At 38.7% G+C, this 26,822-nt stretch overlaps 1 protein-coding gene across 5 annotated transcripts in view; it reads right to left on the minus strand.

Moving 5' to 3' along the window:
* Positions 1-26,822, minus strand: part of SRBD1 (S1 RNA binding domain 1) — a 385,358-nt gene that overhangs the window by 173,412 nt on the left and 185,124 nt on the right. For 3 of the 5 annotated variants that reach the window (XM_027072539.2, XM_015074725.3, XM_053200549.1), the window contains exons 20-21: positions 20,724-20,908; positions 16,346-17,235 (exon numbers count right to left, since the gene is read on the minus strand). In XM_027072539.2, coding sequence (XP_026928340.1) covers positions 16,946-17,235; positions 20,724-20,908 — 475 coding nt within the window. In that variant the 3' untranslated portion in view covers positions 16,346-16,945. Of the gene's footprint in view, positions 1-9,766; positions 9,943-12,355; positions 12,502-16,345; positions 17,236-20,723; positions 20,909-26,822 lie in introns of those variants that run through there. The other 2 variants (XM_053200548.1, XM_053200547.1) reach the window with 2 other exon arrangements.

The following is a 26,822-nucleotide window of genomic DNA, read 5'->3' on the forward strand; positions in this document are numbered from 1 at the left end:
ATTGAAAGGCAAATGGAGAATGAAAATGATTACGTGTCCAATTCAGTAAGTTAGAAAAAGAACAACAGCAATCTTAAGAACAAAAGCAAGGAGATACTAGCAAAGACAAAAACAATTAAAGAATTAGGAAAGAGAAGAACTATAGAACAAATAAACATGTCCTAGAGAATGTTCTTAAAGAAAAATAAAAAGGTAAAGATTTAGGAAAGCTGGTCAAACAATATAAATAATAAAGAAAGAAGCATGTATATAAATATGAAAAAATGAGTACATAGAAATAAGCATACTTAGGAAATTGAATCATAAGAGAATACATTGTTCAGCTTTATGCAAATATATATAATACATAATTAGGAAAATACAAATTATTAAAATTGACCCCAGAAAAGGAAGAAAATGCAATAGATCAATTTTCAGAAAATTTTGTGAGTGAATTCTAGCAAATCTTTAAGAAATATGTAACTCTAATATTATTTAAATGGTTCTAGACTATAAAAAGGAACAATTCCAAAATCTTTATACCAATTCAGCATAATACTGAGATAGTCCCAATCCCTAAACATTGCAACTAAAATATCAGCCAACTGACTCTAACATGATTAAGTCAAACTCATACCCAAAATGCAAAGATGGATCAATATTATCTATTATTGTAATACAACTTAAATATATATCAAAAAAAGAGAAATACTATATGAACATTCCTGTAGATGCTGAAAGGGCATCTAAAAAAACCCTATCATAAAATAGTAATAGATGAATAGCTTCTTAGCATGAAAAAGTATATATATCATTTCAAAGGCTAGAAACTACATAGTGAAACACTGAGTCCCATTAAAATCAGAAACAAAACAAGGATGTACATTACCAGTATTGTTTAACTTTAGCTACTAGCTGACGTCATTAAAGAAAAGAAATAAAATATATAAAATCAGAAAGGAAAAGTAAGAAAACATTAGTAGATAGGATGATGCTACGGCAGAAAATTCAGAAAAATCAACTTAAAAAAAATCATTATTACCAAGAGTAAGATAATTTAGTCAGGTAGCTGAGCATAAAATTAAAACACAATTAATAGTTCTCCAATATCTGAATGGTTATTTAGAAAATATAACAAAAAATACCCAAGTTACAAAAACAAGAAACATTATAGAATACCTAGGAGTAAATCTAAGAAATGTACAAGATTCACATGAAGAAAATGTGGAAACGTTATGAAAGGTCATCTAAAAATATTTTAATAAATAGACATATTCTTATAGAGATGATGGAATATGATGGCAATCCTTTCTAAATACATTTATAAATTGAACTTTCTCAAGAAAAATATTAATACCATTACTTTGGGAATCAAGTGAGGAAAGAGTAATGAGGGAGGAATAGCCCTATCAGACACTAAAAGGTATTATAAACATTATAGTAATTAAAAGTTTGGTATCAGCACAAGAACAGAAAGATCTATGGAACAAAATAGCCTAGAAATAGATGCAAATAAATATTGGGATTAGTTTCTGATAAAGTTGACATTTCAAACTAGTGGGCTAAAATGACATATTTAATGAATAGGATAAGAGAGTAGCAATCTGGAAAATATGAAATTGGATTCTCTCTTTCACTTACACCAAATTAAATTCCAGATAGATTAAATATTTAAAAGAAAAAGTAAACATAAAGGTAACAGAAATGATACATTTGATTTTATAAAAATTTTTGTTTTCTTTATGGCAAAAATTTCCAATTATATTTTTCATTTCCGAGTATTCATTTAGTTTATCACACCTACTTGATCACTTAAAAAATATTCTCCTTCAAATGAGTTGTGTTCAACCTCTTCTCTCACTAAAAGATATTAAATACACTTATTTTATAATCTGTGTCTAATAATTCTAATATGTGAAGGGTTTGTCTCATTCAGCTGTTTTTTCCTGCTGCTTCTTATAGTTACTTGTTTTGTTTGCTTTAAAATTTTTGATTATGGTGTCATATTCCTTGAACTTTTCTGAGAGAATTCTCCTACAGAGAAGACTTGCATTCACTCCTGCAGATGCCAAAGGGCACAGTCATTTAAAAAAAATTCTTAGCTTGAGGATTTTGAGATCACTCCAGTAGTATGAAATCAGCAGTGCTAAGCAGCATTTTTACTATTTTTGATAGTTTGTATTTTTCTTCTTTTCTTTAGTTCTAAGTATTTTCTAATTTTCACTTTGATTTCTTCTTTGATTGATATGTTATTTAGAAGTATTTTTAAACTTCCAAACATTTGCCATTTTTATTATTTTTTGCTACCCTCAACTACCTCTATGAGCACTCTGCAAGCAAATCTTTTTTTTTAAATGTTTATTATTATTATTTATTTATTTTTGAGAGAGAGAGAGAAGAGGACAGAAAGGGAAAAGTCCCAAGTGGGCTCCACACTGTCAGTGCAGAGCCAGACACAGGGCTCGAACCCATGAGCCGTTGAGATCTTGACCTGAGCCAAAGTCGGATGCTTAACAGACTGAGCCACCCAGGTGCCCTTGCAAGCAAATATCACTACTATCTTATTCAGGCCTTGGTTACCTCTTGCTTGTACTGGAAAAACCACTACACACGATCTATGCCTTTACACTTAGGGGAGAGTGCTCTTTATTCTTTGTGTATTTTAAAAAATACTGTATGTAGTGGTTTGTCTAATCCTCATCTTACAAAATTATTCCAGGGGAAAATTCACAGACAAAACCTAGGAGGGGTATCAGTGATAAATTGAATCACCTAGCTTCACCTGAAACAATAGAGCCCATTGAATTAGGGCAGTCAAACGTGCTTCCTCTGAGGACACAGAATTGATTTGTTTAATTTCTGAAAGGTCATCTGCCCTGGGAACGGGAAAGGGGATTCTGCATTCTCTTCCATGGTTTGTAACCTCATCCCTGACAGCTGCAGGGACACGTGCATGAAGAAGAATCTCTCCTTCTCCTCCTCCCCCCCTCCCCCCCTCCTTCCTGGCATTCACACATAACTGTGTGGCAATTTACTTTTATCACCATGGCCTGCAATGGGCTTTACTTGCTAGGCATCATGTTCTCCACAGAGGATTGCCATGGGAAAGTCTCTCATTCTGAGCCCCCTCAAATAACCAGACCAGGCATTTTTCCCATCTTGGGTTCATCCTTGGATTGCTATCAGTTCATCAACAAGTACTAATGAGTGTACTTATGCATCTGGACTGAATCAGTGTCTATTCTCACTGACTTAGACATTCCCAGTTTGAAAAGGCAAAATACAAGGCAACAGACTTAAAATGAAGCCAAACTCATTGGCTTCCCATGAACTTGTACTTTAATTGCTACAACTGCTTCCTAACATACCTCCTGGACTTCTATCCCTAGCACCACTCCCAATGCACTTTCACATGTCTGTCAGAGCAACTGTCCTCAAATAATGCTGCACATCCCCTTTCCCCACTAAAAATCTTCAGTGGATCCTCTTTCCTTAGAAAACCAGGTACAAATGAAGAGAACCAGGAATGGTGGATAAAAAGGTTAATATAATAAACTCTGTATAATGCTTTCCTCTCTTTTATCAGGTTTTTAATTAACATAAAATTATGTAGTCATGGTTATATCAATGTATTATCGTTGGGTTTGTAACATACATAGATGTAACAATAATATAACAATAATAAAAATTTTAAAAAGGGGGGAGGGAATAGAGTTATATAGGGTTGATGTTTCTGTATCTCACTGGGAATAAGTTACTATAAATGTGAAGTAGGTTGATACCTATCATCTTATCTGGTAAGCCTATTGAAACACTAAGAAAATGACTCCAGACAAAGATCACAATTGAAGAAAACTACAGATCAACATCTGTTGTGAATACAGATGCAAAAAATTCTCAACAAAAAACTAGCAAACCAAATCCAATAATATATAAAAAGATTAATTCACTGTGTAAGTTTGCTATGCTAGAGTTGCCCAAACAAAGTTTCACAATGTGAATGGTTTAAACAACAAAAATTGACTACCTCCCAGTTCTGGAAGCTAGAAGTCTGAGGTCAATGTATTGGCAGGATTGGTTCATTCTGAGGGTGCTAGGGAAGTCTGTTCCAGGCCTCTCCTACTTTCTGGTAGTTTCTAGGTTTGTAGCAGTATAACTTCAGTCTTCACATGACATTCTACCTGTGTGCATGTCTGTGTCCAAATTTCTCCTTTTTATAAGGATCTGAGTCAATCAGATCAGGGTCCACCTCAATCCAGAATGACCGAATCTTAACTAATTACATTTTCTACAGCCCTCTCTGCAAGTAAGGTCACATTCTGAGATACTGGAGGTTAGGACTTCAACATATGAATTTGGGAGGGGGGGGGGCCTCATTCAACCCATAACAAAAACCATGACCAAAAGGAATTTATCCCAGGAATGAAAGATTGGTTTAACACTCAAAAATTAATTAATGTAATATACCATACTAATAGAATAAAGGACAAAACCCACATGCTCATCTTAATAGATTCAGAAAAAGAATTTGAAAAAATTCAATACCCCTACATGATAAAAACACTAAAAAACTAGGAATAGAAGGGAACTTCCTTAACTTGATAAAGGGTATGTACAGAAAATGCACAGCTAAATCATACTGAATAATGAAAGACTGAACACCTTCTCTTTAAGAGCAGGAACAAGACAAAAATATCCACTCTCACCACTTCCGTTCAACAATGTACTGGAGGCTCTAGTCAGAAAAATTACGCAAGAAAATTAGATAAAAGAAATTCAGAGTGGAAATAAAGAAGTAAAACTATCTCATTCACAGAGATAGCATGATCTTATATAGAAAACCCTAAGGAATCCACTAAAAAAACTATTAAAAGTAGTGAGTTCAGTAAGTTTGCAGGACATAAATCAGTATAAAATAATCAACTGTATTTCTATACACTGCAGCCAACATTCAAAAAATTAACATAAGAAAGCAATTCCATTTACAACTGCATCAAAAAGAATAAAATACTTAGGAATAAACTTAACAAAAGAAGTATAAAACTTAAACTTTGAAAATAGCAAAACTTTGTTGAAAGACATTAAAGACATAAGTAAGTGGAAAGACATCCCATGTTCATGGATTGAAAGACTTAATATTGTTAAGATGGCAATACTCCCCAAAATGGTCTACAGATTCAATGCAATCCCTATCAAAATCTCAACTGGCTTCTTTTCAGAAATTAACACGCTGAGCCTAAAATCCACATGCAAATGAAAGAGATCTAGAATAGCCAAAACAATCTTGAAAAAGAATAGAGTTGGAAGACTCACATGTCATGTCAAAATTATTACAAAGATACTGTACTCATGACTGGATAGTACTGCATAAGTACAGTTATAAAGACCATGGAATAGAATTTACCTATCTGTCTTTAGTATAGAACCCATAAGTCTATGGTCAATTGATTACTGACAAGTGTACCAAGATAATTAAATGAGGAAAGAACTATCTTTTAACAATTATAATGCTAGGACATTAAAACAAAATCAATTGGAGCTCTACCTCATTTCATATAATAAAAAATTCAAAATGGATCAAAGACCTACATGTAAGAACTAAAATTATTAAACTCTTAGAAGAAAACAAATGTGTAAATCTTCATGACCTTGAATTATGCAATGTTCTCTTAAATATGACACCAAAAGCACAGGAAACAAAAGAAAAAAATAAATTCAACATGTTATCAAAAATTTTGCTTTTCAAAGGACACTATGAAAAAAAGTGAAAACCCCACAGAACTGAAGAAAGTTTTTATAAATCATCTATCTGATAAGGGGCTTACATAGAGAATATATAAAGAACTCCTAAAAATGTAGAAGAATAATCTAATTCAAAAGAGGTCAGAGAGCCTGAATAGACATTGCTTCAAAGAAAATATACAAACAGCCAATAAGCACATGAAAAAATGCTCAATATTATTATTTATGAAGGAAATGCAATTTAAAACCACGCTGTGAAACAACTTCACATCCACTAAGATGGCTGTAATAAAAAATACAGATGAATAACAAGTGGTGAGGAGGATGTAGAAAAACAGGGTTTCTTGTTGGAGTAATGAAAATGTTCTAAAGTTCACTGTGATGGTTGCATAACTCTATGAAAATCATTGCTTTGTGCTCTTTATTTAAATGGTGAACTGGGGCGCCTGGGTGTCTCAGTCGGTTGGGTGTCCGACTTCAGGTCAGGTCATGATCTCACGGTTCGTGGGTTCAAGCCCCACATCAGGCTCTGTGCTAACAGCTCGGAGCCTGAAGCCTGTTTCAGATTCTGTGTCTCCCTCTCTCTCTGCCCCTCCCCGGCTTTTTTCTCTGTGTGTGTGTCTCTCTCTCTATCTCTCTCAAGAATGAAAAAACATAAAAAGAAATTTTTAAAAATGGTGAATGATATCTCAATAAAGCTGTTAGCAAAACCCAAACTCAAACAAGACCAAGGTAAAGTTTCTGGAGGCAAATTTGTGATTGCAGACTATTTTCTTTGGTCCTGGCTCTATTCACTGGGGCCAGCAGACAGTATTAGTGAAGAGTTGGCCAAAGCCCAAAGGAACTCTCTTCATCTGTGCTTTGCCTTGAGCAATTTATTTTTAAATAACCCTTTGTCAAATTAGACATACACAGTCTGGTTTTGCATATCCTCTCCTAGGGTTTTTGATGTTTTTATCTTGGGGATGGGGTAGAGCATGGAGGGTATGTTTTCCTCTTTGAAAGATGTGATGGGTTAAGGGCCAATTAATTGTCAGTTTTAGTTTTCTTGGCCCCTGACTCATGTCCATTTTCAACTCCAACAGCTTCCAGTATCAATCATACAGGAGCCAAACTCTCCATGAGGCACAGAGATCTCCCCACTGCTCTGAATTTCTAATTTTCTTTCTTTAGTGGAAGTGCAGTCTCTGCTCAGTGTTCTTAGAGGTGCAGGTGGGAGGGAAGTAATCTAAGGGAACCTTGTAAATAATGAACGAATAGGTTCATAGGCTTTTCAGCACCTAGGTTACCCAGTGCTGCCATACATTATGAGGCCAGGGATGGGTAGATGCTGGGGTTGGTTTGCTGGAGAGCTGGCTAGGCAGCTGGGTGAGAGTTGAGCTCTACAAGTACAGAATAGGATCAAGGGATAACTGGGGGGAAAAGGAGGGAAGGTGGGCGTTCATGAGCTAGTGGATCACAGAAACAGTTTGGAAGAAGCTCAATTCTAATGCTCCAGAGGCTGTACTGGACTTGTTTATGCTCCCAGATTCACCCAGCCTCAATAGGTGACCCCTACTCTCATCCTCAGCCAGATGCTGAGCACTGCAGTTAGTGCTGCTTACTGGAGAAGTGGGGATAAGGACTAGAATTCAGTGTGGCCTCTATCACACTTGTTGCAGTGAGACTCAAAGTAGCTCCAACACAAAGGTCTGACCCAACCATACCTACCTCCTTAGCAATTGTCCACAGAAGGCAACCTAGAAGCATGGGGGAGTCCATGCCTGGTAGGATGAACTGTGACCAGTGCGAAACAGGAGACAGGAAGGAGAAAGCAGATAAACTCCTCCTCTTTCCTACCTTCCTTCCACCCTCTTACCATCTGAGCCACCATCATTCCATATAACTTCTTCAAAGACAACCTGGCCTCTAAGAAGCTGGCAGCGTTTTCTTATGAGGCTGTATGCACATCTCGTTTTGCCCTCTCACTACCTGGACTCATTTTCCCCTTTCCCTTGCTCTTCCTGCCCTGGAATTGTAAACCCCAATAGAACATGAGTACATAAGCTTTTTCTCATGCTGTTTTCTAGAAAACCTAATGCAGAGTTAATGCAGAGCTTTTTCTCATGCTGTTTTCTAGAAAACCTAATGCAAAGCTAATGCAGAGACCAAGGCCAACCACTGTATCCGGAGGAATCAAGGTAAACAATGGACAACTCAGGTCTGGTGAAGCTGGAGTCAAAATCTGAGGATGTAAGGAATGAATAAAAAGGGGGGAAGGTTCCAATACCATGGATAGCGATGGGAATTCAAGGTTGCTGTCCTGGTGGAGTTTCCAATCGACAGAGGAAGATATTAGTTAAATGCTATTATCACATACATAAATGTATAGTCATAAACTGTGTGTAGGAAGTGAAGGGAAGTTGCATCACATGGTGCAAGGAGAGCCTACAAAAGTGAACTTGATTTAGTCTGGGAGTTCAGTAAGTCTTTTCTGAGAAAATGCCATCTGGGGTGACATCCAAAGGGGTGGGGATGAGAACAAAGGGAGGCTGCTCCGGGCAAGAGGAATGACAGGACACCTACACAGGCTCTGTGGTGAGGGGGAACATGCTCAGTTCAGGAGAGCAGAAAGGATTTCTCCACAGAGAAAGATGCCTCCCAGCCTTGGTTTTCATACTTAAAAAAAAATTTTTTTTGAAAGAGAGAGAGCACAAGCAAGGGAGGGACAAAAGGTGAGATAGAGAATCCTAAGCAGGCTCCACACCCAGTGTGGAGACCGATGTGGGGCTCGACCTCACAACTGCGAGATCATGACCTGAGCTGAACTCAAGAGTTGGGTGCTTAATCGACTGAGCCACCCAGGCACCCCTCAGTTTTCATACTTAAAAAAAAAATCTCAACCTACAATAAAGAATGTATTTTACATCTTAACCTAGTATCAATACAAATATACAAACAGACATACCAAAATAGAAGTTTCATTACATGATCTTTATCTTTTTTTTTTTTTTTAACGTTTATTTATTTTTGAGACAGTGAGAGACAGAGCATGAACGAGGGAGGGGCAGAGAGAGAGGGAGGCACAGAATCGGAAGCAGGCTCCAGGCTCTGAGCCATCAGCCCAGAGCCCCATGCGGGGCTCGAACTCACGGACCGCGAGATCGTGACCCGAGCTGAAGTCAGACGCTTAACCGACTGAGCCACCCAGGCGCCCCTGATCTTTATCTTTATGGGGTTTTCCATAATAGCTGTGAACAATGAAACATGTGTATACTTGGAAAGAGTACTAGCTCTAGAACAATGTGCCATGGTGTTCACCACAGAACTGTTCGCAGTGATTTACATACATACGATGAAACATATCAAGGTAGATACGTAGGTACTAACATGGAAAGATGTACGTACTACATTATAAAAAGGTATAATGTATATAATCTCACCCTGATTTGTTAAAAATATTTATATATGAAGAAGTCTATGTGCAGAAAAAGTTGAGAAAAAATATAAACTAGAAAAGGTGGCTATTCCTCAAATTACAGGGGATTTTTGTTTTTCACCAGCTTTTATATTTCATTATTTGCACTTTTTTTTTTTCAACGTTTATTTATTTTTGGGATAGAGAGAGACAGAGCATGAACGGGGGAGGGGCAGAGAGAGAGGGAGACACAGAATCGGAAACAGGCTCCAGGCTCTGAGCCATCAGCCCAGAGCCCGACGTGGGGCTCGAACTCACGGACCGCGAGATCATGACCTGGCTGAAGTCGGACGCTTAACCGACTGCGCCACCCAGGCGCCCCTCATTATTTGCACTTTTGACAATATTTGTATTGCTCTTTCAATTGGGAAAAATAATGAAAATGAAGTTAAAAGAAAATGACCAAAATACCTTCAGTTGTTCCCTGAGGGTGCCATTATAGGTGAAGTGAGGTTGTTAGTTTACCAGAAATTCAGTGGTTTTGGTTACCCAAGTAGCAAATTATACCAAATTTGACTCAGCTGGCATATTAAGTTTTAGCTTCATGGAATCATTTTTAACCTTGTGAAGCAAAGAACTTGAACAAACCTTAGGTCCGACTTTCACTGGTGCCACTCTCTTCTTCATGGCCAAGAGATTCAAACCTGGGAAGCAGGTGGGCAAATGTCATCAAGTGATCAAAGAACCATGGCTGGGACTGGAGAAAGACATCCAAAGGCGAGTTGCTCTCTTGGGGAGAACCTCCCCAGTTACTGTGCGCCTGGCTATAAGGAGGTGGAAAGTTCATCAGAAGTGGGAAGCTTTCAGTAGTAGGCTTTTGTCCATCTATTACTTGACTGCTTTTGCAAAATACTATAACAAATCTGGAGACTTACATTTGGCCTCATTACTTAGATAAAACAAGACTCTCAAAACTTGAGACAAAACAATGCTGGGCTATTCCACTGCTCTCCCTCCCTCACCCATCTCTCCCTTCAACACTGCATCTCTAACTTTAGATTTTTCTGCTAGGATTGACCTGTCACATGAGATGGACTATATAGCTGTAACAAATTCTCCAGTACATGAGAGGTTTCCCCATAGTATTTAGATTGATAATTTATTTCCTCTCTTCTGGGATAGACGTTTCTCCTTAAAAATACTGGAGAGGAGGGGGATTATAATCCTTGTTTAGATTCTTGAGATGAGCTAAGAGAATAGCAAATCTTTTCAGGGGGTGACATTTAATTTCTAAAAAGGTAATTTTTAGTGCTGACAGGACCAGAGTCTGCTTATCCTACTCTGCCTCTAAATAATAAACTCAGCCTCCACGCACAGAATCATCCTCACCATATAAAATGAGTGAGTGGGAAGAAATCTATATCTTTCTTCCTGTGGAACAGACTGCTTTGGCAATGAGCCCAGTCATTCTGAAGTTCTCCATGATCTGTTATTTAAATCCAACTCATTATGACTGATTTCAGGCAGGAAGCCAAAATGACAAGACTGACTAAATACGTATTTTTGTTTTTTCCATTCTGTCCCTTCTTTCCGTCTCTAGTTTTAACACAAGTGCTAACTCCGAGGTCAGGATTAGAGGTATAGACACCTCAACATGAGCACTCCATTAATGCAAAACCAAGTATTCCAAAGGGTCTTTTGGCTGCAAATGAGATGGGATGACACCATATTCTGAAGTAGATAGCAGCCAGGCTTAACTCCAAACCGCCCATGATATTTAACTTAAAATATTCTGTGCCGCAGTTTAAATTCCAACTCCCCATGGCTGCAGACATCCTCAAAAGATATCATATTCATCTTTTGTCTCCAGTACCTGGCACGGGATCTCATGGAGGTATCCAATAAATGTCTTCTGAATGGAACTTTTAGGTCTATAGGCCCATGTTCTATTTTTTCTTGCATTCTACAACCATGGCTGTTCAATCACTTCTTAAAGCTCTTCTATGTTTGCTTATAGTTCTTTTACAATTTTATCTGTGTTTAACCCATCTGGAATTTATTTTTGTGTACAGCATGTCAATATGATTCTGCCTTAACATGAAATGCCACTTTTAACACACACTAAATCTCCAATGATTTTGTTTTTTGTTTTTTTAAAGTAGGCTTCACACCCAGGGAGGAGCCCAATGTGGGCTTTGAACTTATGGTTCTGAGATCAAGACCTAAGCTGAGATCAAGAGTTAGCCGCCTAATGGATTGACCCATCCAGGCCCCCCAAATCCCCACTGATTTCGAATTGGTTATTCTACCGTTTTGTTTATCTCTTCCTGTGCTATTACCATACTGTTTAAATTATGGCAGCTCTTGACTATATTTTATATCTGGAAGGACAAATTCCCTCATATTATTCCCTCATATTATTCTTTTAAGGTATTGTTTTGAATTTTTTTTTACATATTCTTCCAAATAAGTTTAATATTTTTTAATTAAACTGTAAAAAAAAAAATTTTTTTTTAATTTTTGAGAGAAAGAGAGGGGCAGACAGAGAGGGAGAAAGAGAATCCCAGGCAGGCTCCGCGCCATCAGCACAGAGCCCACTGTGGGGCTCAAACTCACAAACTGTGAGATCATGACCTGAGGTGAAATCAAAAGTCGGATGCTCAACCGACTCAGCCACCTAGGCGCCCTGAAATAAGTTTAATTTTTAGCTTAAGTTTAAATACACATACAAACAAAAGCAAAGCTGATTAGAATAACTAGATTTCTGCCAAAAGTAGACATATATAATAATTTTTGGAGGACTCATTTTTCTACAATACCATGTCTTCCAATCCAGGAACACGGTATGCCTTCATGCTTTCTGCTTTATTTTATATTCATTAGTAAAGCTTTACACATTTTGTTCACACTGATCTTGTACATTGTAAGATTATTTCTAGATATTTTACAGTGTGTTGTTGTAATAAATGGGAACTGTTTATTCCATCATATTGTCTAACATGAGTAAGGAAAACTGGATTTTAGGGAACATTTTATATTCAACTATTTTTATTAAACTCTTTTATTAGGTATGTACTCATCCAATCCACATTTATTGAGTACCTGTCACATGCTGGTATTAAATACAGGGTATTTAAGTATGGCACAACACAGATATATATTATGAAATATACTTTGCTCTAAACCTTCCCCTGCCCCCTCAATAGCTTAAATGAATAAAACTTTTATTTTTCTCACCTAACGTGAAGTCCAGAGTAGGCAGTTCAGGGCTGTAGTGTGACTCTACAATGCCAAGATGGATTCAGGAACTTTCTATCTTTCTGTCCAGCAGTCGCTATTGAGTGTTTGTCACTGTCTGACCTCCAGCACTTCCGGCATTCTGTCTGCACTCCAAGCAGGAAGGAGGGCAAGGGTACCGGATAAGAAAAGTATGATAGCTGGTCCTGATACCCACTGTTTCTAGCCTTTCTAGAATCCCACCCCATGACTTTTGCCTACACTCACTGGCCAGAACTACACCACATAGCCACATCCGCGTCCATTAGTCACATTATCGCCCCCCCTCAAATCAGAATTCTTTTAGTAAGGAAGAGGGGGAGAATTCTGAATAGGCATCTAGGCAGGCCCTGCCATGACAAGACAAATTCCTGCCCTTAGGGAGATGTTCAAAGAATTTATACCCACTGGTAATCTTATTCAGTTTGGGGCTGTTAGTACAGTTTTATGCTGCCGATTACCAACTGACACTTCCAGCCCGGCTCTCTTCCCTGAACTTCAGAAAGAGCCTGAAAGAGCCAACTGCTTATTTGGCATCTCCACTTAGATGTCTAATAAGGATCTCAAACTCAACTGGTCCAAAATAAAGTCCTTCACCCAAACCGTCCAACACAGTCTTCTCCATGTCAGTAGATAACAATTTCATCCTTCTGGTTGCTTAGGCCAAAAACCGTCCTAGACTCCAGTCTGTCTTACATCTTATATCCAATACACCAGGAAATCCTGTTTGGCTCTGTGTTCATCTTCCAAATATATCCAGAATCCCACCACTTCTCACCATTTCTACCACTAACATTCTTGTCCAAGCCACCGTTATTTTATGCCTGCATTACTGTGACAGCCTCCTAAAATCATTATCCACATAGATAATTCTTCCTGAAGGTTCAATTCCCTGACTTCCTCTTTTTAATGTTTATTTATTTTGAGAGGGAGAGAGAGCACGTGAGAATGAGCAGGGGAGGTGTAGAGAGAGAGCGCGAGCGAGCAAGAGAGCAAGCGAGACAGAATCTCAAGCAGGCTCCATACTGCCAGCACAGAGCCCAATGAGGGGCTTGAACTCACAAACCATGACCTGAGCTGAAATCAAGAGTTGGCTGCTTAATCCACTAGTCACTCAGGAGCCCCTTGACTTTCTCTTTTCTAATGATCTTATCCTTGGTCTTCTACCGCTGCTACTTATTCCTGTGATCATCCCCTCCCCTTTTTATAATTACCAAGCACTGCAACCCTGAAAGCTGTAACTTCAAAGTTAAGCTTCCCACTGTTGATGGCCACTCTTTCACCCATTATGTCCTCTGTCACCTCCACTCTAACATTCCTCCAACTCCATCAGGACCTACAATCAATCCTGTGCTTTTTCACTGCCCCTCATTTTCCCATTACACTCTTTCTTAAGGAGTTTAAATTCCATGGTCAACAATTTTTTTGTCCACATTCCCTCAACTTCCTTGCTCTTCTCTTCATTTTACTCACTTGGCAAACTCCCAAACCTGATTAGATCCACCTCACCACCTGTGCCCATCCAGCTGATGTGGTGGAAGAAAATTATATAAGCAAGTGCACTGATCTTCCACTTGCCTGACCCTTAACCTGCAGTGGAACATTTAACATTGACTGGAAGTCACACTCTATTTCCCTAGGCTTTTCACTCTTTTCATCCTTTTCTCTCCTTTTCCTTTCTTCTCACACCTCCAACTCTCTTTACTCCTGATCTTCAGGCTCCTATGATGACCTTCCTTTTTATTTCAATGAGAGAAATAGAAGTGACCCAAGGAGACCTTCTATGAGCTTCCATCATCATGTTCTCCTCCCTATGTCTGGGCCCATGCAATCTTCTCTCTTGTTAAGATGGACACACTGTTTGTATTCCTATTTCAGACCAGTCACTGTGTACTAGATCCCACCCAGTCTCATCTACTCAAGGGGATCATTCCAGTGATTCCCCTCGGTCTCCCGTCTCAAATTTTCCTGTTTTACTAGCTCATTTCCATTTGTACATATTATTATTTCTTCTTAAAAAAATACAAAAACTCCCTCTGGACTCCATTTCCCCTGCCAACCACTATACGATTTCTCTTCTTGCTTGACAGCCAAACCTCCTGAACAAATTGTCTATTATTCAAAATCCCCAATCTAACTCCTCCCACTATTTACCAATCCCATCAGGCTCTCACCCCTACCATTTATCAGAAACAACTCTTGTTAAGGTCAGCAAAGTATCCATCTTGTTAACTTCTGGACATCTTTCACATTTCAGTGAAACCCCTCCGAAACATTTTTTGACATTTCTGACTAAGTAAACCACTCTATTACATGCTAGCTATCATATTGCTTATCCTCATTGTAACTTTACATTTGCATGTGATTTCTCAATTAAAGATTCTTTTTTCCTCAATTGACTCTAAGCTCCATAAGGGCAGGGATAAGGTCTATTTTCCCATCATAACTGTATGGTCAGTGTCAGGAGGACACCAATAAATTTTGGGAGAATTAATGCTGTATTACAATCATGCCCATTTTAAACTTGGGAAAAGGAGGCCCAGAGAAGTAAAGATACCAGCTCAAAGTCACATTGTGGATTATCAGTAGGATAGGGACTAGGATTAGTTGAACATACTGATCACCAAGAGCCATGCTACTTTCTAGGGGTACATGATGAATGACACATGTCCCACTTTTCCCAGTGTAGGCCTTATAGAGCTTCCACCATGTTTGGGCTGGAAAGGACCAGCCACGCAACCCAGTTCAATATCAAGCTCTTCTTGTGTCTACAAAGGCTTAGCTACCAGGTCAACAGAGATGCTTCAAATGCTCTGGTTCCTGCATTTAAAGTGGCCAAGGAGAGGACTTCTTCCCCAAAAGCATCTGTTTGACCATATATGGTGATAGATGTTAACCAGATTTATTATGGTAATCATTTTGAAATATATGCAAATATCAAATCATGTTGTACACCTGAAACTAATATGATGTTATATGCCAATTATGCTTCAATTTAAAAAAAAAGGCATTTTTTTTAAATTACATTGCAGGCTTCAGAATAAGACCCTTTGGGTGCATATCACTCATCACTGATCTACAAATTATGAACCAGGAAGAACACTGGAAAGGAGTAGGAAGGTCAACTTAAAGTACAACATTAAGATCCATTGTCTCTTAAAGACCAGTAACAGAGAGAAAAGCATTTCAGAAATGAAACTGTCAGGAAAACAGGCCTTCAGTTATACAACTTCTAAGGGACGTACTGCCTTAAAAAAAATCTACGTACAACAGTTGGAAGACCGCATATTTTGAGACTGGCAAACTACCAGGCAGAACTATCAATAAATGCAGTCCAATTTACCACTTTGTAAGGGACTGTATTACTAAGGTGATCATATGACTTATTATGCACAATGGGACAGTTTGGGAATAAAAAAGAAGCACTATTAAAAATCATACCAGGACAAATGAGTATTTACTAGGACTGTTCCAGGCAATAAGCGCAGGACTGGTTACCCTCTTTAGGAACCCTTCCACTCATTACACATGGAGAAAACCAGGTATTCATTCAGTCATGCAAATGACTCCATTAAGCAAATCAGCCAGAGCAGCCAGAATGGACAAAACACCAGTCTAGTATGGGCTCTATTTAAACAATTTTGACCCTGAATGGGCATGCTAATACTCACCATCTCCACTGAACAAAAACAGAGTTAAGAGTCACTTGCTTTATCTACTTGTTTTTCTTGTCCCTTCATACCTGATCTATAGTCAGTCTTTAGGAAGGCCATTTCTTCCCCCCTTTGAAGTTTAATCTGAATGCTTAAGAAAGAATATATACCCTTCTGTGGTAAGCAAAGTCAAACCGAATGCCATCCTTCCAATTTCCAGAGGCTTCCCATACGTGCCACATCTTTAATCAAGATGTACTCCTAGGTCATTCACTGAGTTAACATAACAAAAACAAGGTCACCAGCCACAGAACTTTATTGTAGGGGTCGATACATATATCCTTCTCAGAAATGTTTTGAGCCATTCACTTGATGGTTATGAACACATCAGGATCTAATTGGCCTATTTTTTATTTACTTGGCAAGAGAAAATCATGAATCAAGTCCAAAAGACCTGATTTAAAAAAATCTGTAAAAAAGGGAGGGCGAAACACTGCCCATCCTTCTATGTCAAGAAACATCGTACAATTCAGATGAAGAAAGCAATTCCATACAAGTCCAGCAAGGCAAGCTGGCAAGTAGAAATGAAACAATTTGTTATACAAAATGCAAAAGGAGTCTAAGATGAAATACAAAAAATAAGATTTGGGTCAAAAAATCATTACTAAGTAAAGACCATAAGGATGTCTACTAGTTGTTTTCTTTAAGGGGAAAAGAAATTGAGCTGTTACTTTTCTATTTATTCAGGAAGAAAAATAAGGAAAGCGTTTGAAAAATACTTCTGATATTGAGTGAATTCTTTCTCACCTGCTACCTAGAATTCACAAACATCTGACTTATTCTTGCCCACCTGTAGAAATGAGGAAATAAAATCAGTATTTGACTTTTAGTACGACACTCACAACACCCGAATGAGGTCCAGAGTAATCCTAGATCGGGGGATGTCAATGTTGAGTACTTGGACTTCCACTCTTTCTCCAGGGCCCAGTCCAAGACTCCTTCTCTTCTTTGTTTTAGAAAGTTTTGCTTCTGTCACATTTCGTATGGGAATCAGCCCTGATCTCCCCACTCCTATATCTACAAAAATTCCAAACAGAGTGGCATTCTCGACTTTGCCTGTGAGAACTGTCCCAACCTGCAGGTCTTCCAAGCAGACTATGCTTCTCTTGAAATCAGGTTTATCAAAATCTACAAGGAAACGGGAAAAAAAGACAGCGTAAATAGTAGGTCCTGTACCTCCTAGACACAATATGCATTAGTAAATAAGTATTTACCACGTGTCAGTTACATGCTGGACCAGGAGTAAGCATTGAGAGGGGCCATGAAAGAAGCTGAAACCCAGGCCTGCCTTCAGGGAATATGTATCTCAGCTGGAGAAGCAGCATTCACATAGTAGTAACGGTCAGGAGAATTTACCTGAACACTTTTTTCTCTCCAAACTCTATCTTGCTAACATGCAAACATTAGTAGTACACACAAGGACCGAGAAGAATAGAGGGTCTTGTGTTCCTTTTTATGAGGAGGTGATGGGAAAACATCTTTGTTCAATGAATACACAAGGCCAAATGACAAACACTGAGAAAAGTAAGATCTTCCCCAACAGAAGATGGGGAGTTTTCCCCCCAGTTCCTGAATTCTCAAACTGTTTACAGGTGGTAGAAAGTATGTCAACATTTGGTCAAGTGTAGATGAAATTAAAATGCTCTCCTCTCTCATTTCCCTCCATGAATTTGGGATTCACGAATCAATTTCCATCCATTTTGAATATATTTACCCAATCAAAAACTTAATAGATTCTTGACTATCTATGGCTCAGAAACCCAGATCGGCCAGTACCTAATCTTCTTTCTCCTCCTTCAATTCAATTCATCAAACATTTATCAGCTCCTGTCCACACACTCTGCTGGGTGCTAGAGCTACAAAGATGAAGACACACAGATCTCTGCTCTCAAGTTCCTTACAGCCCTCTTTTCTTGTTCGCCCCGGTGTATGCGTACAGTGTTCGTTAACACCATCCTCCCAAAAAGTGGGTATTAAGCGTGCCAAGGAATCATGGCTCTAGTAAAAACAAAACAAGAACAACAACAGAGGTTTCATGAGGGAGAAGGGTAGAAATAAAAGTCTAAGTGGGACTCTGGGGTTATCTGTGGATTCCATTTTCCCATGCTCTTCTTGGCCCCCTTTCCTAGGATTACTGAATGTTGATTCTAATAACAAAGAACATTCTATGCTTGGATCTCCTTTTACCAAGGCCTCATTTTCCCTCCACCCATCCCACTTCCTTTTCCTCCACAGCTGTTGGCTTGATCCTGATTACTTGTTAAAGCTATCCTTTACAGTTGTACTAACAACTGGCCACCTCTTGGTTCCCCTCCCCCAGTCCAACCATCCTGAAATCAAGTTTGTTTTTCTTTTTTTAATTTACCTTTTGCCTGTAAAACAAAAAAGCCCTCTTTAAACCTCAAATCTCATTTTCCTCATAAAAAAGGAATATGCAAAAACGAATTGATTCTTTAGATTTTCCCCTGACACCGAAGCAGTGGATTCCAGAAGCAAGAAACCTGTTGTGATATTACACTGGGCAGCGACTGTGTCAAAGCAAAGTGAAACTGAGTCATTGATCAGGATCAGAGAGGTAGGATGGTCTTGAGGTCTCATGGCATTGTTTTTATGCTTGGAAATTCTTTTTTCTTACAGAGGTTCAGCTGCCACAGATTCCCCCAAGGGTTCCTGATCAGCTGCTTAGTTTAATTTTGCATGGAAAATCAGAGTCAGGAACTACTTAACATGTTCCTGAAGACAGCCTGGGCCACTGAGAAATCAGAAAATCCTCCATGTACCAGGCAAACATTAACACTTTGATGGCCAAGCCTACATAGTCAGTCTCCTGTCACCGGGCTGCTTCTTTCAAACCCAATTATAGGAACTAACTAGCAACCAGAGTGTTAATAGAAATAGAACTGATCACGCCACTGAGAAAATAGAAGACGGGATGGGTACAGGGAAAGAATGTGGCATCAAGGAAGGGAATATTTTTGAGAAGACGGAGAAAAGAAAAAAGGTAACATTTATAAATACTGTAATGAGGAAATATCCAACATACTAACTGCCTCTTCTCAAGTATGACTGTTTGCCTTCCCTCTTGGGGATATTTTTAGTATTAAAATAAAAGTTTTCAGACATTTTGAGAATTGTGACTTACACTAGGGCAAAGGTCAATTCCAAAGTGAGTTTAAAAGAGACTTATTTGAAATTTCACTTGTCACACTGATAAAACACTGCAGTAACTGGTAAGCTTGGTCCAGAGCCCAGGTTTTCTGCTCACTAAGGGCATGACAAGGTGAGGGCCTCTACTTAGCAGTTGGTTGTTTAACTGAACCATATAATCTGAATGTCGATCTTTGCTCTTAGTCTACAATGTAACTAGGATAATGGAGCAATCCACACCAAGACAGAAAAATGAAGACGGACAAGAAAACCCAGTACAGGAGGCCTGCAGCTAGAGAGAGAATAGTTCCCAGTCTTCTGTATGTGGTGGTCCTAGGCATACCAGCCTCGTATCCCACCAGGTTTGAGAACTGCTGCTCTCCCTGGTATCCTGCTAGAGAATTCACATACAAGGACATCAGGACTCCAAATGAAGGTGCATCTGTCTACTGAAACATCCACTTTGGACGGACCACCCTGGGGTCGCCTACATTTTTGTAATACATCTTACTGTTTATTTTTTCTCTAACTTAAAAAAAAAAAAAAGTAATTTCTGACTTACAGAAAAGTTGAGGGAATAGTATAACTCACTGGGTGAGTTTTTCTTCTTTTTTAAGTTTATTTATTTTTTAGTAAGCTCTATACCCAACGCGGGGCTTGAACTCACAACCCTGAGATCAGGAGTCACTTGCTTTTCCGACTGAGCCAGCCAGGCACCCCTTATTGGGTGTGTTTTTAAACTCCTTTAAACCTTTTCAAAGAAGCATGTCTAACCCCCTCAACAGAGCCTAACTCAGACTGAAAAGAGTCAAGCCCTAAACATGGTGTCATAAAACTGGTTATGATACAAGTACAGATTCATTTAAATCTGTGCTTCCTATTCAAACTTCTTTAGGAAGTAGGTCATTTGATCCCTTAATTCTTTTTCATCGGGTCATTGCTCTCAACAACTATGGCTGTTCCCTCACCATCCACCTATGCTGAAAACTGAGAGCACTTTTAATTAGAAGGAAAATCAACAGAGAGATAGTATCTTATTTGTTCAGTGTGTTCGCTGACACAGAATCCAGTAACCTGGAAGGCTGTAATTCAGGAAGATTCACTTTTTAGTTTATGAACTGAATGCCTCACCTTGGACTTCTGGCTCCTACGAGATAACAGCTTACAAGAGGATTATGAAAAATGTGTGCCTCCATGCACACAGCAGCCAGTGTGTGATGCATTTAAGTCTAGTGTGATGGAAAATAAGCATGGGATAAGGAGTGGGAAGAGAGGGCTTCTAGCTTTGGCTCTGGATACTAACTACCTGCAATGACTTTGAAGAAAGGTCACTGTGCTTTAGTTTCCACACGTACAGAATGGAGAATAATATCCGTTTTTGCTTATGGCAGAGGTTTGTTGTGAGGGCCACGGGAGATAACGTGAGCTATACAAGTAAAAGGTGCTGTTATTCACGTTTAATTATTTACCTGTTCGAAAGTCAAAGCTCTCAGGCTGGCTGAGACCATCTATGATGACCTGTAAGGTGTGAACTGTTGTTTGCAAACTTTCTGCAATTTTCTCTATGCCCTCCTTTTCAAGGAACGAATTTATTTTTTGCTCCATTTCAGGCTTTCCAATCTCATACAGCGTCCCTCTGATGAATGACAAAAACCTGCAGGGACAAAAAAAGCCCAACACTTATTAATAATATTACTTATTTTCCAAATATTACTTATTTTTCAAAGAGGTCACCCTAAAATTCATTCATCTCAGATCCATGTACCATTAATCAACCAATCAATCAGTCTTGATTGAATATCTGTTATGTGTCCCGTGCTATGATGAATGATCTATCTTGGAAAAAAAAAAAAAAAGAGGAGGCGATAAATTTAGGTTCTTGTGCTGTTTCCCAATGAAGCACCTGCTCAAAATCAGGATCAGAAACACTTTACAGTATAATGTTCATTAGAGTTTAGTGTCATATATATTTTCTAAGTAAGGATACCTCAGTTTGCCTCATGTTTCCTAAATTTGAGTTAGGAACACTTATTTGAATTTAAATTCGCTAACAGGCAAACAAGAACTGATGCTATCAAAATCCAACAAAATATCCAGTAAGAACTGCCAGCTTTTGACAAATGAATTATTCTTTTCATATGCCATATCACTGCTTTTTACTTTTGTGGCCCCAGGACGGCAGTGTTACCTGTGCAGGGATGCTGTCAGCCTACGAACTCTCAAATCTCATTGCCAGTCAAGCTTCACACGGAATAGATTATATCAAGTATATTAAGTATTGAGTCCACAGAAAAAATATGGGAGGAGATATTAAAAAGAAAAAATAACTTTCTTACAAAATGGAAGGGGTAGAGGCAAGTAAGATCTCAATTACATCATCTTAAGATGAATATTATCTTCATATGCTGTATAAATTGTAGTTGCAATATTTACAAAATAAAAATACCTGCCTTTCTCAGTTTCCCTTTGCTATGTTTAGCATTCCCTTATTTGCTGCCTCTCAATTACTTAGCTTCCGAGTTCAGTAATAATTAAGAAAAAAGCAAAGGGTTAAGGAATTACCCCCTTCAGTTTCATCTGAATATTGGGCCGTAGCTAACTTTCTTGACAGTTCTTGGCTGGGTATTTTTCAACATCATTAAGTTCCATTTCCTATGATTAATGGCACTTTAAAAATGTCAACACAGTAATCAGACAGATAGTGATACTAATGCCCTCAAATCCTTTCCTCTAAGGATGTCTCTGGAACACAAGAAGGGAAAAAGAAAACTGTTGGAGGCTTGTCTATAATCAGAATTGGGAGGTATCCCATTTGGCAGGGTGCTGCATTATCACAAAAGGAATGCTTGTCATTTCCAGTCTCGTTCTGCATTGTTGTGTTCAACCAGAAAAGCCTCTTCAGTGATCATGTGGTACTGATCATCTGGCACCTGGTGGAGAAAGCTCTCTCATCTCTCACTGAGGGCTTCTCTTTGGGCCCAAATGTGCCATCTTTCTATATTCCCATGGCTATATTTTTGTTGAAAAACAGATAGATTCCCCAAAACCCAACTAATTCTCTAGAGAGTAGATCTTGGTGAATGGTCTAATGAAAGACCAAGGAATTGGTGCTTGGTCGCTGTCCAAGCTGGTGGCCAGTGAGACCTACACTGTAAGTGTGTGTGTCCATGGCTTCTCCAGCCCACCAGAGAGGTAGCCAGTATCTGCTGGTGCTGTTGGACAGGCAGTAGCACATAAGGGCCCTGGTGACAGGGAACAGCTGCTGAAGCTGACTGACGGGACAGCTGACCTACGACAACTTCTGCCCACAGCCAACTTTTGTGCACAACTTTCTAAATGATGCATATGCCCTGCTGAGCAGGCTTCCCCGGTATTTATCCTCTTGGCTTGATTGGTCTGTAACTAGTTATTTAGTAGAACATCTTTCAAATCCTCAAGATTCTGGCTTATAATCACCATTAAGATGCCAAAGCATATTCATGGGCTGTAAATCTATAACTTTGAATGGCATTTTATAATTAATAAAAGTAACTAAATGGCAGAAAATTTCCAAAGCACTGTACAAGTCTTGGCCTCAATAACAAAAACACTGGCTTAGGAGGCTGCTTGGAGTCTTAAGGTTGTGTGTGTGTGTGTGTGTGTGTGTGTGTGTGTGTGTGCGCGCGCGCATTGTGTGTGTACATGCGCGTGCCCATGCGCATGAGACTCAACTGCTTCCAAAGCCACTTCCATATAAAGAATTCTGTTTATAGTGGTTGCAGATGTAAGAAGAAAATTGGTCTGTTTAACCTGGGTGCATATTTCATATATCATTTTCATTCTCACACCAGAAGCCCGAGGGCACTGGTAACTGAAATCAATAAAAAAGTACCAAATTGTGCTCCTGGCTAATGTTTCGTATTGATCAATCCTATTTTTAAATGACTATGGAACAAAGTCAAATGCTACTTTATTTTGACAACTTTCTTAAAGTTACAACAGGGTTGATGAAAAAGGAAAAATAGCAAACAAAAGGGGGACTGTAAAATGAACTGGGAATATAGCATTCAGACTGATTGCTCCCCTCCTGGATTTCAAATACATTCAACTGTAAATGATAGGAAACAATGTTTTACAGTTGGTAATCATTCAATAAATATGTGTTCTTTAAATAGCCTAAGAAAAATTTATTCTACATATTCTGAATTTTCACCCTGGAGTTGAATGTGGTAAGTAACATGTAATACAAAGTTTCATTTTAGAACTGGATAGGCTAAGTAATACTCAATACAAAGTACTTTCTGCCTCAAAAATACCATATAAAAACACACTGCCTTTTATGAAGCTTGGAACACAGAAAGGAGGTGAACGTGTACTAACAATAAGTGCCAGGAATTACGCAAGTGCTCGATCGACGTGCTCATTTAATCCTGACAATAATCCTAAAGGCTAGGTGTCCTATCACACAGAAAAGGAAAACTAAGGTTCAGGGAAGTTAAATAATTTGCCCAAGGCCACAGAGCCATTTTCACTGACTGGAGTTTCATGCTGTACACATCAGCGTGTATCTGTTTATAACTGCAGTCGTGTCAAAATAAGGGATATATATAAAACATAATACTTCTGGTAACATTTCACCAACATGATTTAATGGCAGATTAGTTTTACACATGAGACAGCTAATACTGATAAATCCCACACAGAAATTATTACATACATGCATTTATGTAGACAATTCTCTCAAACGTGAATGAGTTATTAAAGTCACAGTGTCATTTTCTCCACTGTCTCTGGAAGGCTTTTCAGTTTGCTAAGGACTGCCGTCAGAGCTGCTGTTTTTATTTAATATGAAATTTCATCCATCCTACTTAAGTAAGAAAGTAGCATAAATGCAACAAATAAGCACATCATGTTCTTTCAGCGCACATCTGCACAAAGTTAAAACACAGACTTGCAGCAGAGATGATGCTTGCTTTTCAAGCAGAATGCTTATATAACCTAAAATCGCTGATATTTGCAACAGAAACTTGTTACATACTCAAGGGTTTTCCTCTCACAGAGTTAATCTTTGCAAGATTTTCCCCCAAAGAATAAGAAATTCTTGAGACTCGTAAGACTTCAGATATATCCGTTCAGTTTGGGAGCCGGGGACTGGCGTTGTGGCATTAAAGCACCACGGCACTCCACGGAGCACAGGAGAACCATGGTGATGCAAGTCAGTCGCTTTAAAAACAACTTGCTCTTAGCAACAGGCTCCTAGCCTGTGTGTGGGCCCAACACACAGGCTTCGCAATTTCGCAAAGAGCCAGGCTGCAAGGGCTGAGGGCCTGAAGTCGACTGTCCACTCTCAACATTTCCAAGAGACTTTAGTACTGGTTTATTTTTATCCATTCGTTTGACTCAGTTGCAATTTTATCAGTAAACAAAACATAAAATGCAAGAGCATGGTCATTTTGTAAGTGAGTAGGTACAGACAAAGCAGGCCGTGATTTGTAATTCAGGGAGACAGATGTTCAGTGATTTAAAAGGAGAGCTTGTAGTCTAGGAGAAAGCCCGACATTCTAACTATGATTGTAGAGTAAGTGGTGGGACACAAATGAAAGTTCAGAAATAATTTTTTATGCCAATACCACAGGTTCTATGTGTATTTTCAAATGTACTGCTCTTAATATTAAAGACCAACTATAAGTTCCACTGTGGCAGAAAAGAAAGACCCGGGACTCCTTTCACACTACCTACAGGAGCTGCATCTACACAGGTGGGCACACAGCAGTACACGCTTAGTTCAGCTTGGAGGGAGGGTGCCAGCTTTACCGCATATGCTGTGTCAGCAGCCATGTCAAAGGGGCAGCAATGTGAGTTGCGCCTTAATCATCAATTGTCTAACCTCTGTGTTAAACTGAGACACTGAACTGGGCCAAAATCCTTAAAACTCTTTGCTGGTGCAAAATCCATGAGTAATGGTAAATTCAAGTACAGTGCGTTTAGGGAGAGGTCCACAGAATCTACTGTATTGGAGAAGCTGGTAGGTAACTGAAGATAACCCTTCAGTGGCTTTTCTTAGCATGTGATCAACCAGAGAAACTTACCGCAAGCAATTTTTTCACAAGAACTTACAGCCAACTGGCTTCTGAGGCCTGCAGATAAACTTTTAAAAAATGTAACCCTTTCAAGAAAGGATACAGGAATTGCTCTGAAAGCCCTTACGGACTTTTATCTAAGAGTAGAGTTTTAAATGGTATGGGGCTATCCAGGCGGCAGCCAGGGGCATCTTCGGCGGCACTGGCTTGGTATCAGTTGGCGTGTCTTTGGAGCACCTCTTGCATCTGAACAAACCCTGCATCTGAACACCCCCCTGCATCTATGAGTGGCAGAAATAAAAACAAAAAACAAGAGCAATTGAAAAGGAGCTGTCATAGACTAAGAAGCAGTTTGCCTTCCAAAAGACTTGGTTTAGAAGCATCACACTATTACCTGCTTCTAACTTCTGAAGAACTTCAAATGTTTCCTTCTTTTTCAAAGATCTGGTATACATGCATAGAAACTGGACATGGCATGCACACTGCATTAACTGTCTGTAGAGAACATATCCTTAGAAGGCTGTTTTATTTTATTTTAGCAATTTAGTAGAGGGCATTAGCTTTATAAAAAAAATGCCAGTGTGCTTACACAGTTGCATCAAACAAAACATCTACGATCAGTGAAATAATAACCAATGCCACAAAGAATAAGTAGTATTGATTTTTATGTGGCTTTTCCTATTTCAGAACCACTTGCTAGGTTATGGTATACTGTGTGATGACAATATAATTAAAACTGTAATTTTAAAAATGTATATACATATACATCCAAATGGGTATGAGTAGACAAAAATGGGAAGGCATCATGCACTGAAATGATGTAATCACATCATTTCTAAAATCTGTTTTAGGAGCTGCCTTAGAAATAAACTTATAAGTGACAAAGGGAAATTAGTTTTCTTACATTTTTTAAAACAACAACACCTCCTCTCCAATAAAAAGAACCAGAGAAAACCCCAACAATCCTATATTACTCAGCTTGATCATCCTCTTTCCAAGGAGTCTGGTTGCTTTAAACACACACACACACACACACACACACACACACACACACACACAGAGCTCTTCAAAGGAATGTGACAAAATGCTAAAGCATTTTGAAGCATCTGAAAAATAAGTTAGAGAAGCATATTCAGCTGTTTTCACTAAGTATTTATTTACTGTGGAAGAAGACTATGAAAGACGGTGACAGAGCCTCTGCCTCGAATGAGCTTACTAAGTCTAATTTTAAGCAAAGACAATATGTCAGAATAAATAATCTTCCACTTCCACCTGGTCTTCTAGAAGCAGGAAGTAGGATTTTACCTGCAGATAAACACACTTTGAGAGTGCTCAATAAAGATGATTTCATTGAACTCTCTCAAAAATTTATTGTGGATATAGATTTGCAGACAAGAGAATCAAAACTCTGATAGATTAAGTGATGTGCCCCAAGTCACACATCGGAGACCACAAGGATGTAGGTAAGGAAAAAGCTCTCATACATCACCTCTTCATTAACACTCCTTA

This window comes from Acinonyx jubatus, chromosome A3, assembly GCF_027475565.1.
Source record: "Acinonyx jubatus isolate Ajub_Pintada_27869175 chromosome A3, VMU_Ajub_asm_v1.0, whole genome shotgun sequence".
NCBI lineage: Eukaryota > Metazoa > Chordata > Mammalia > Carnivora > Felidae > Acinonyx > Acinonyx jubatus.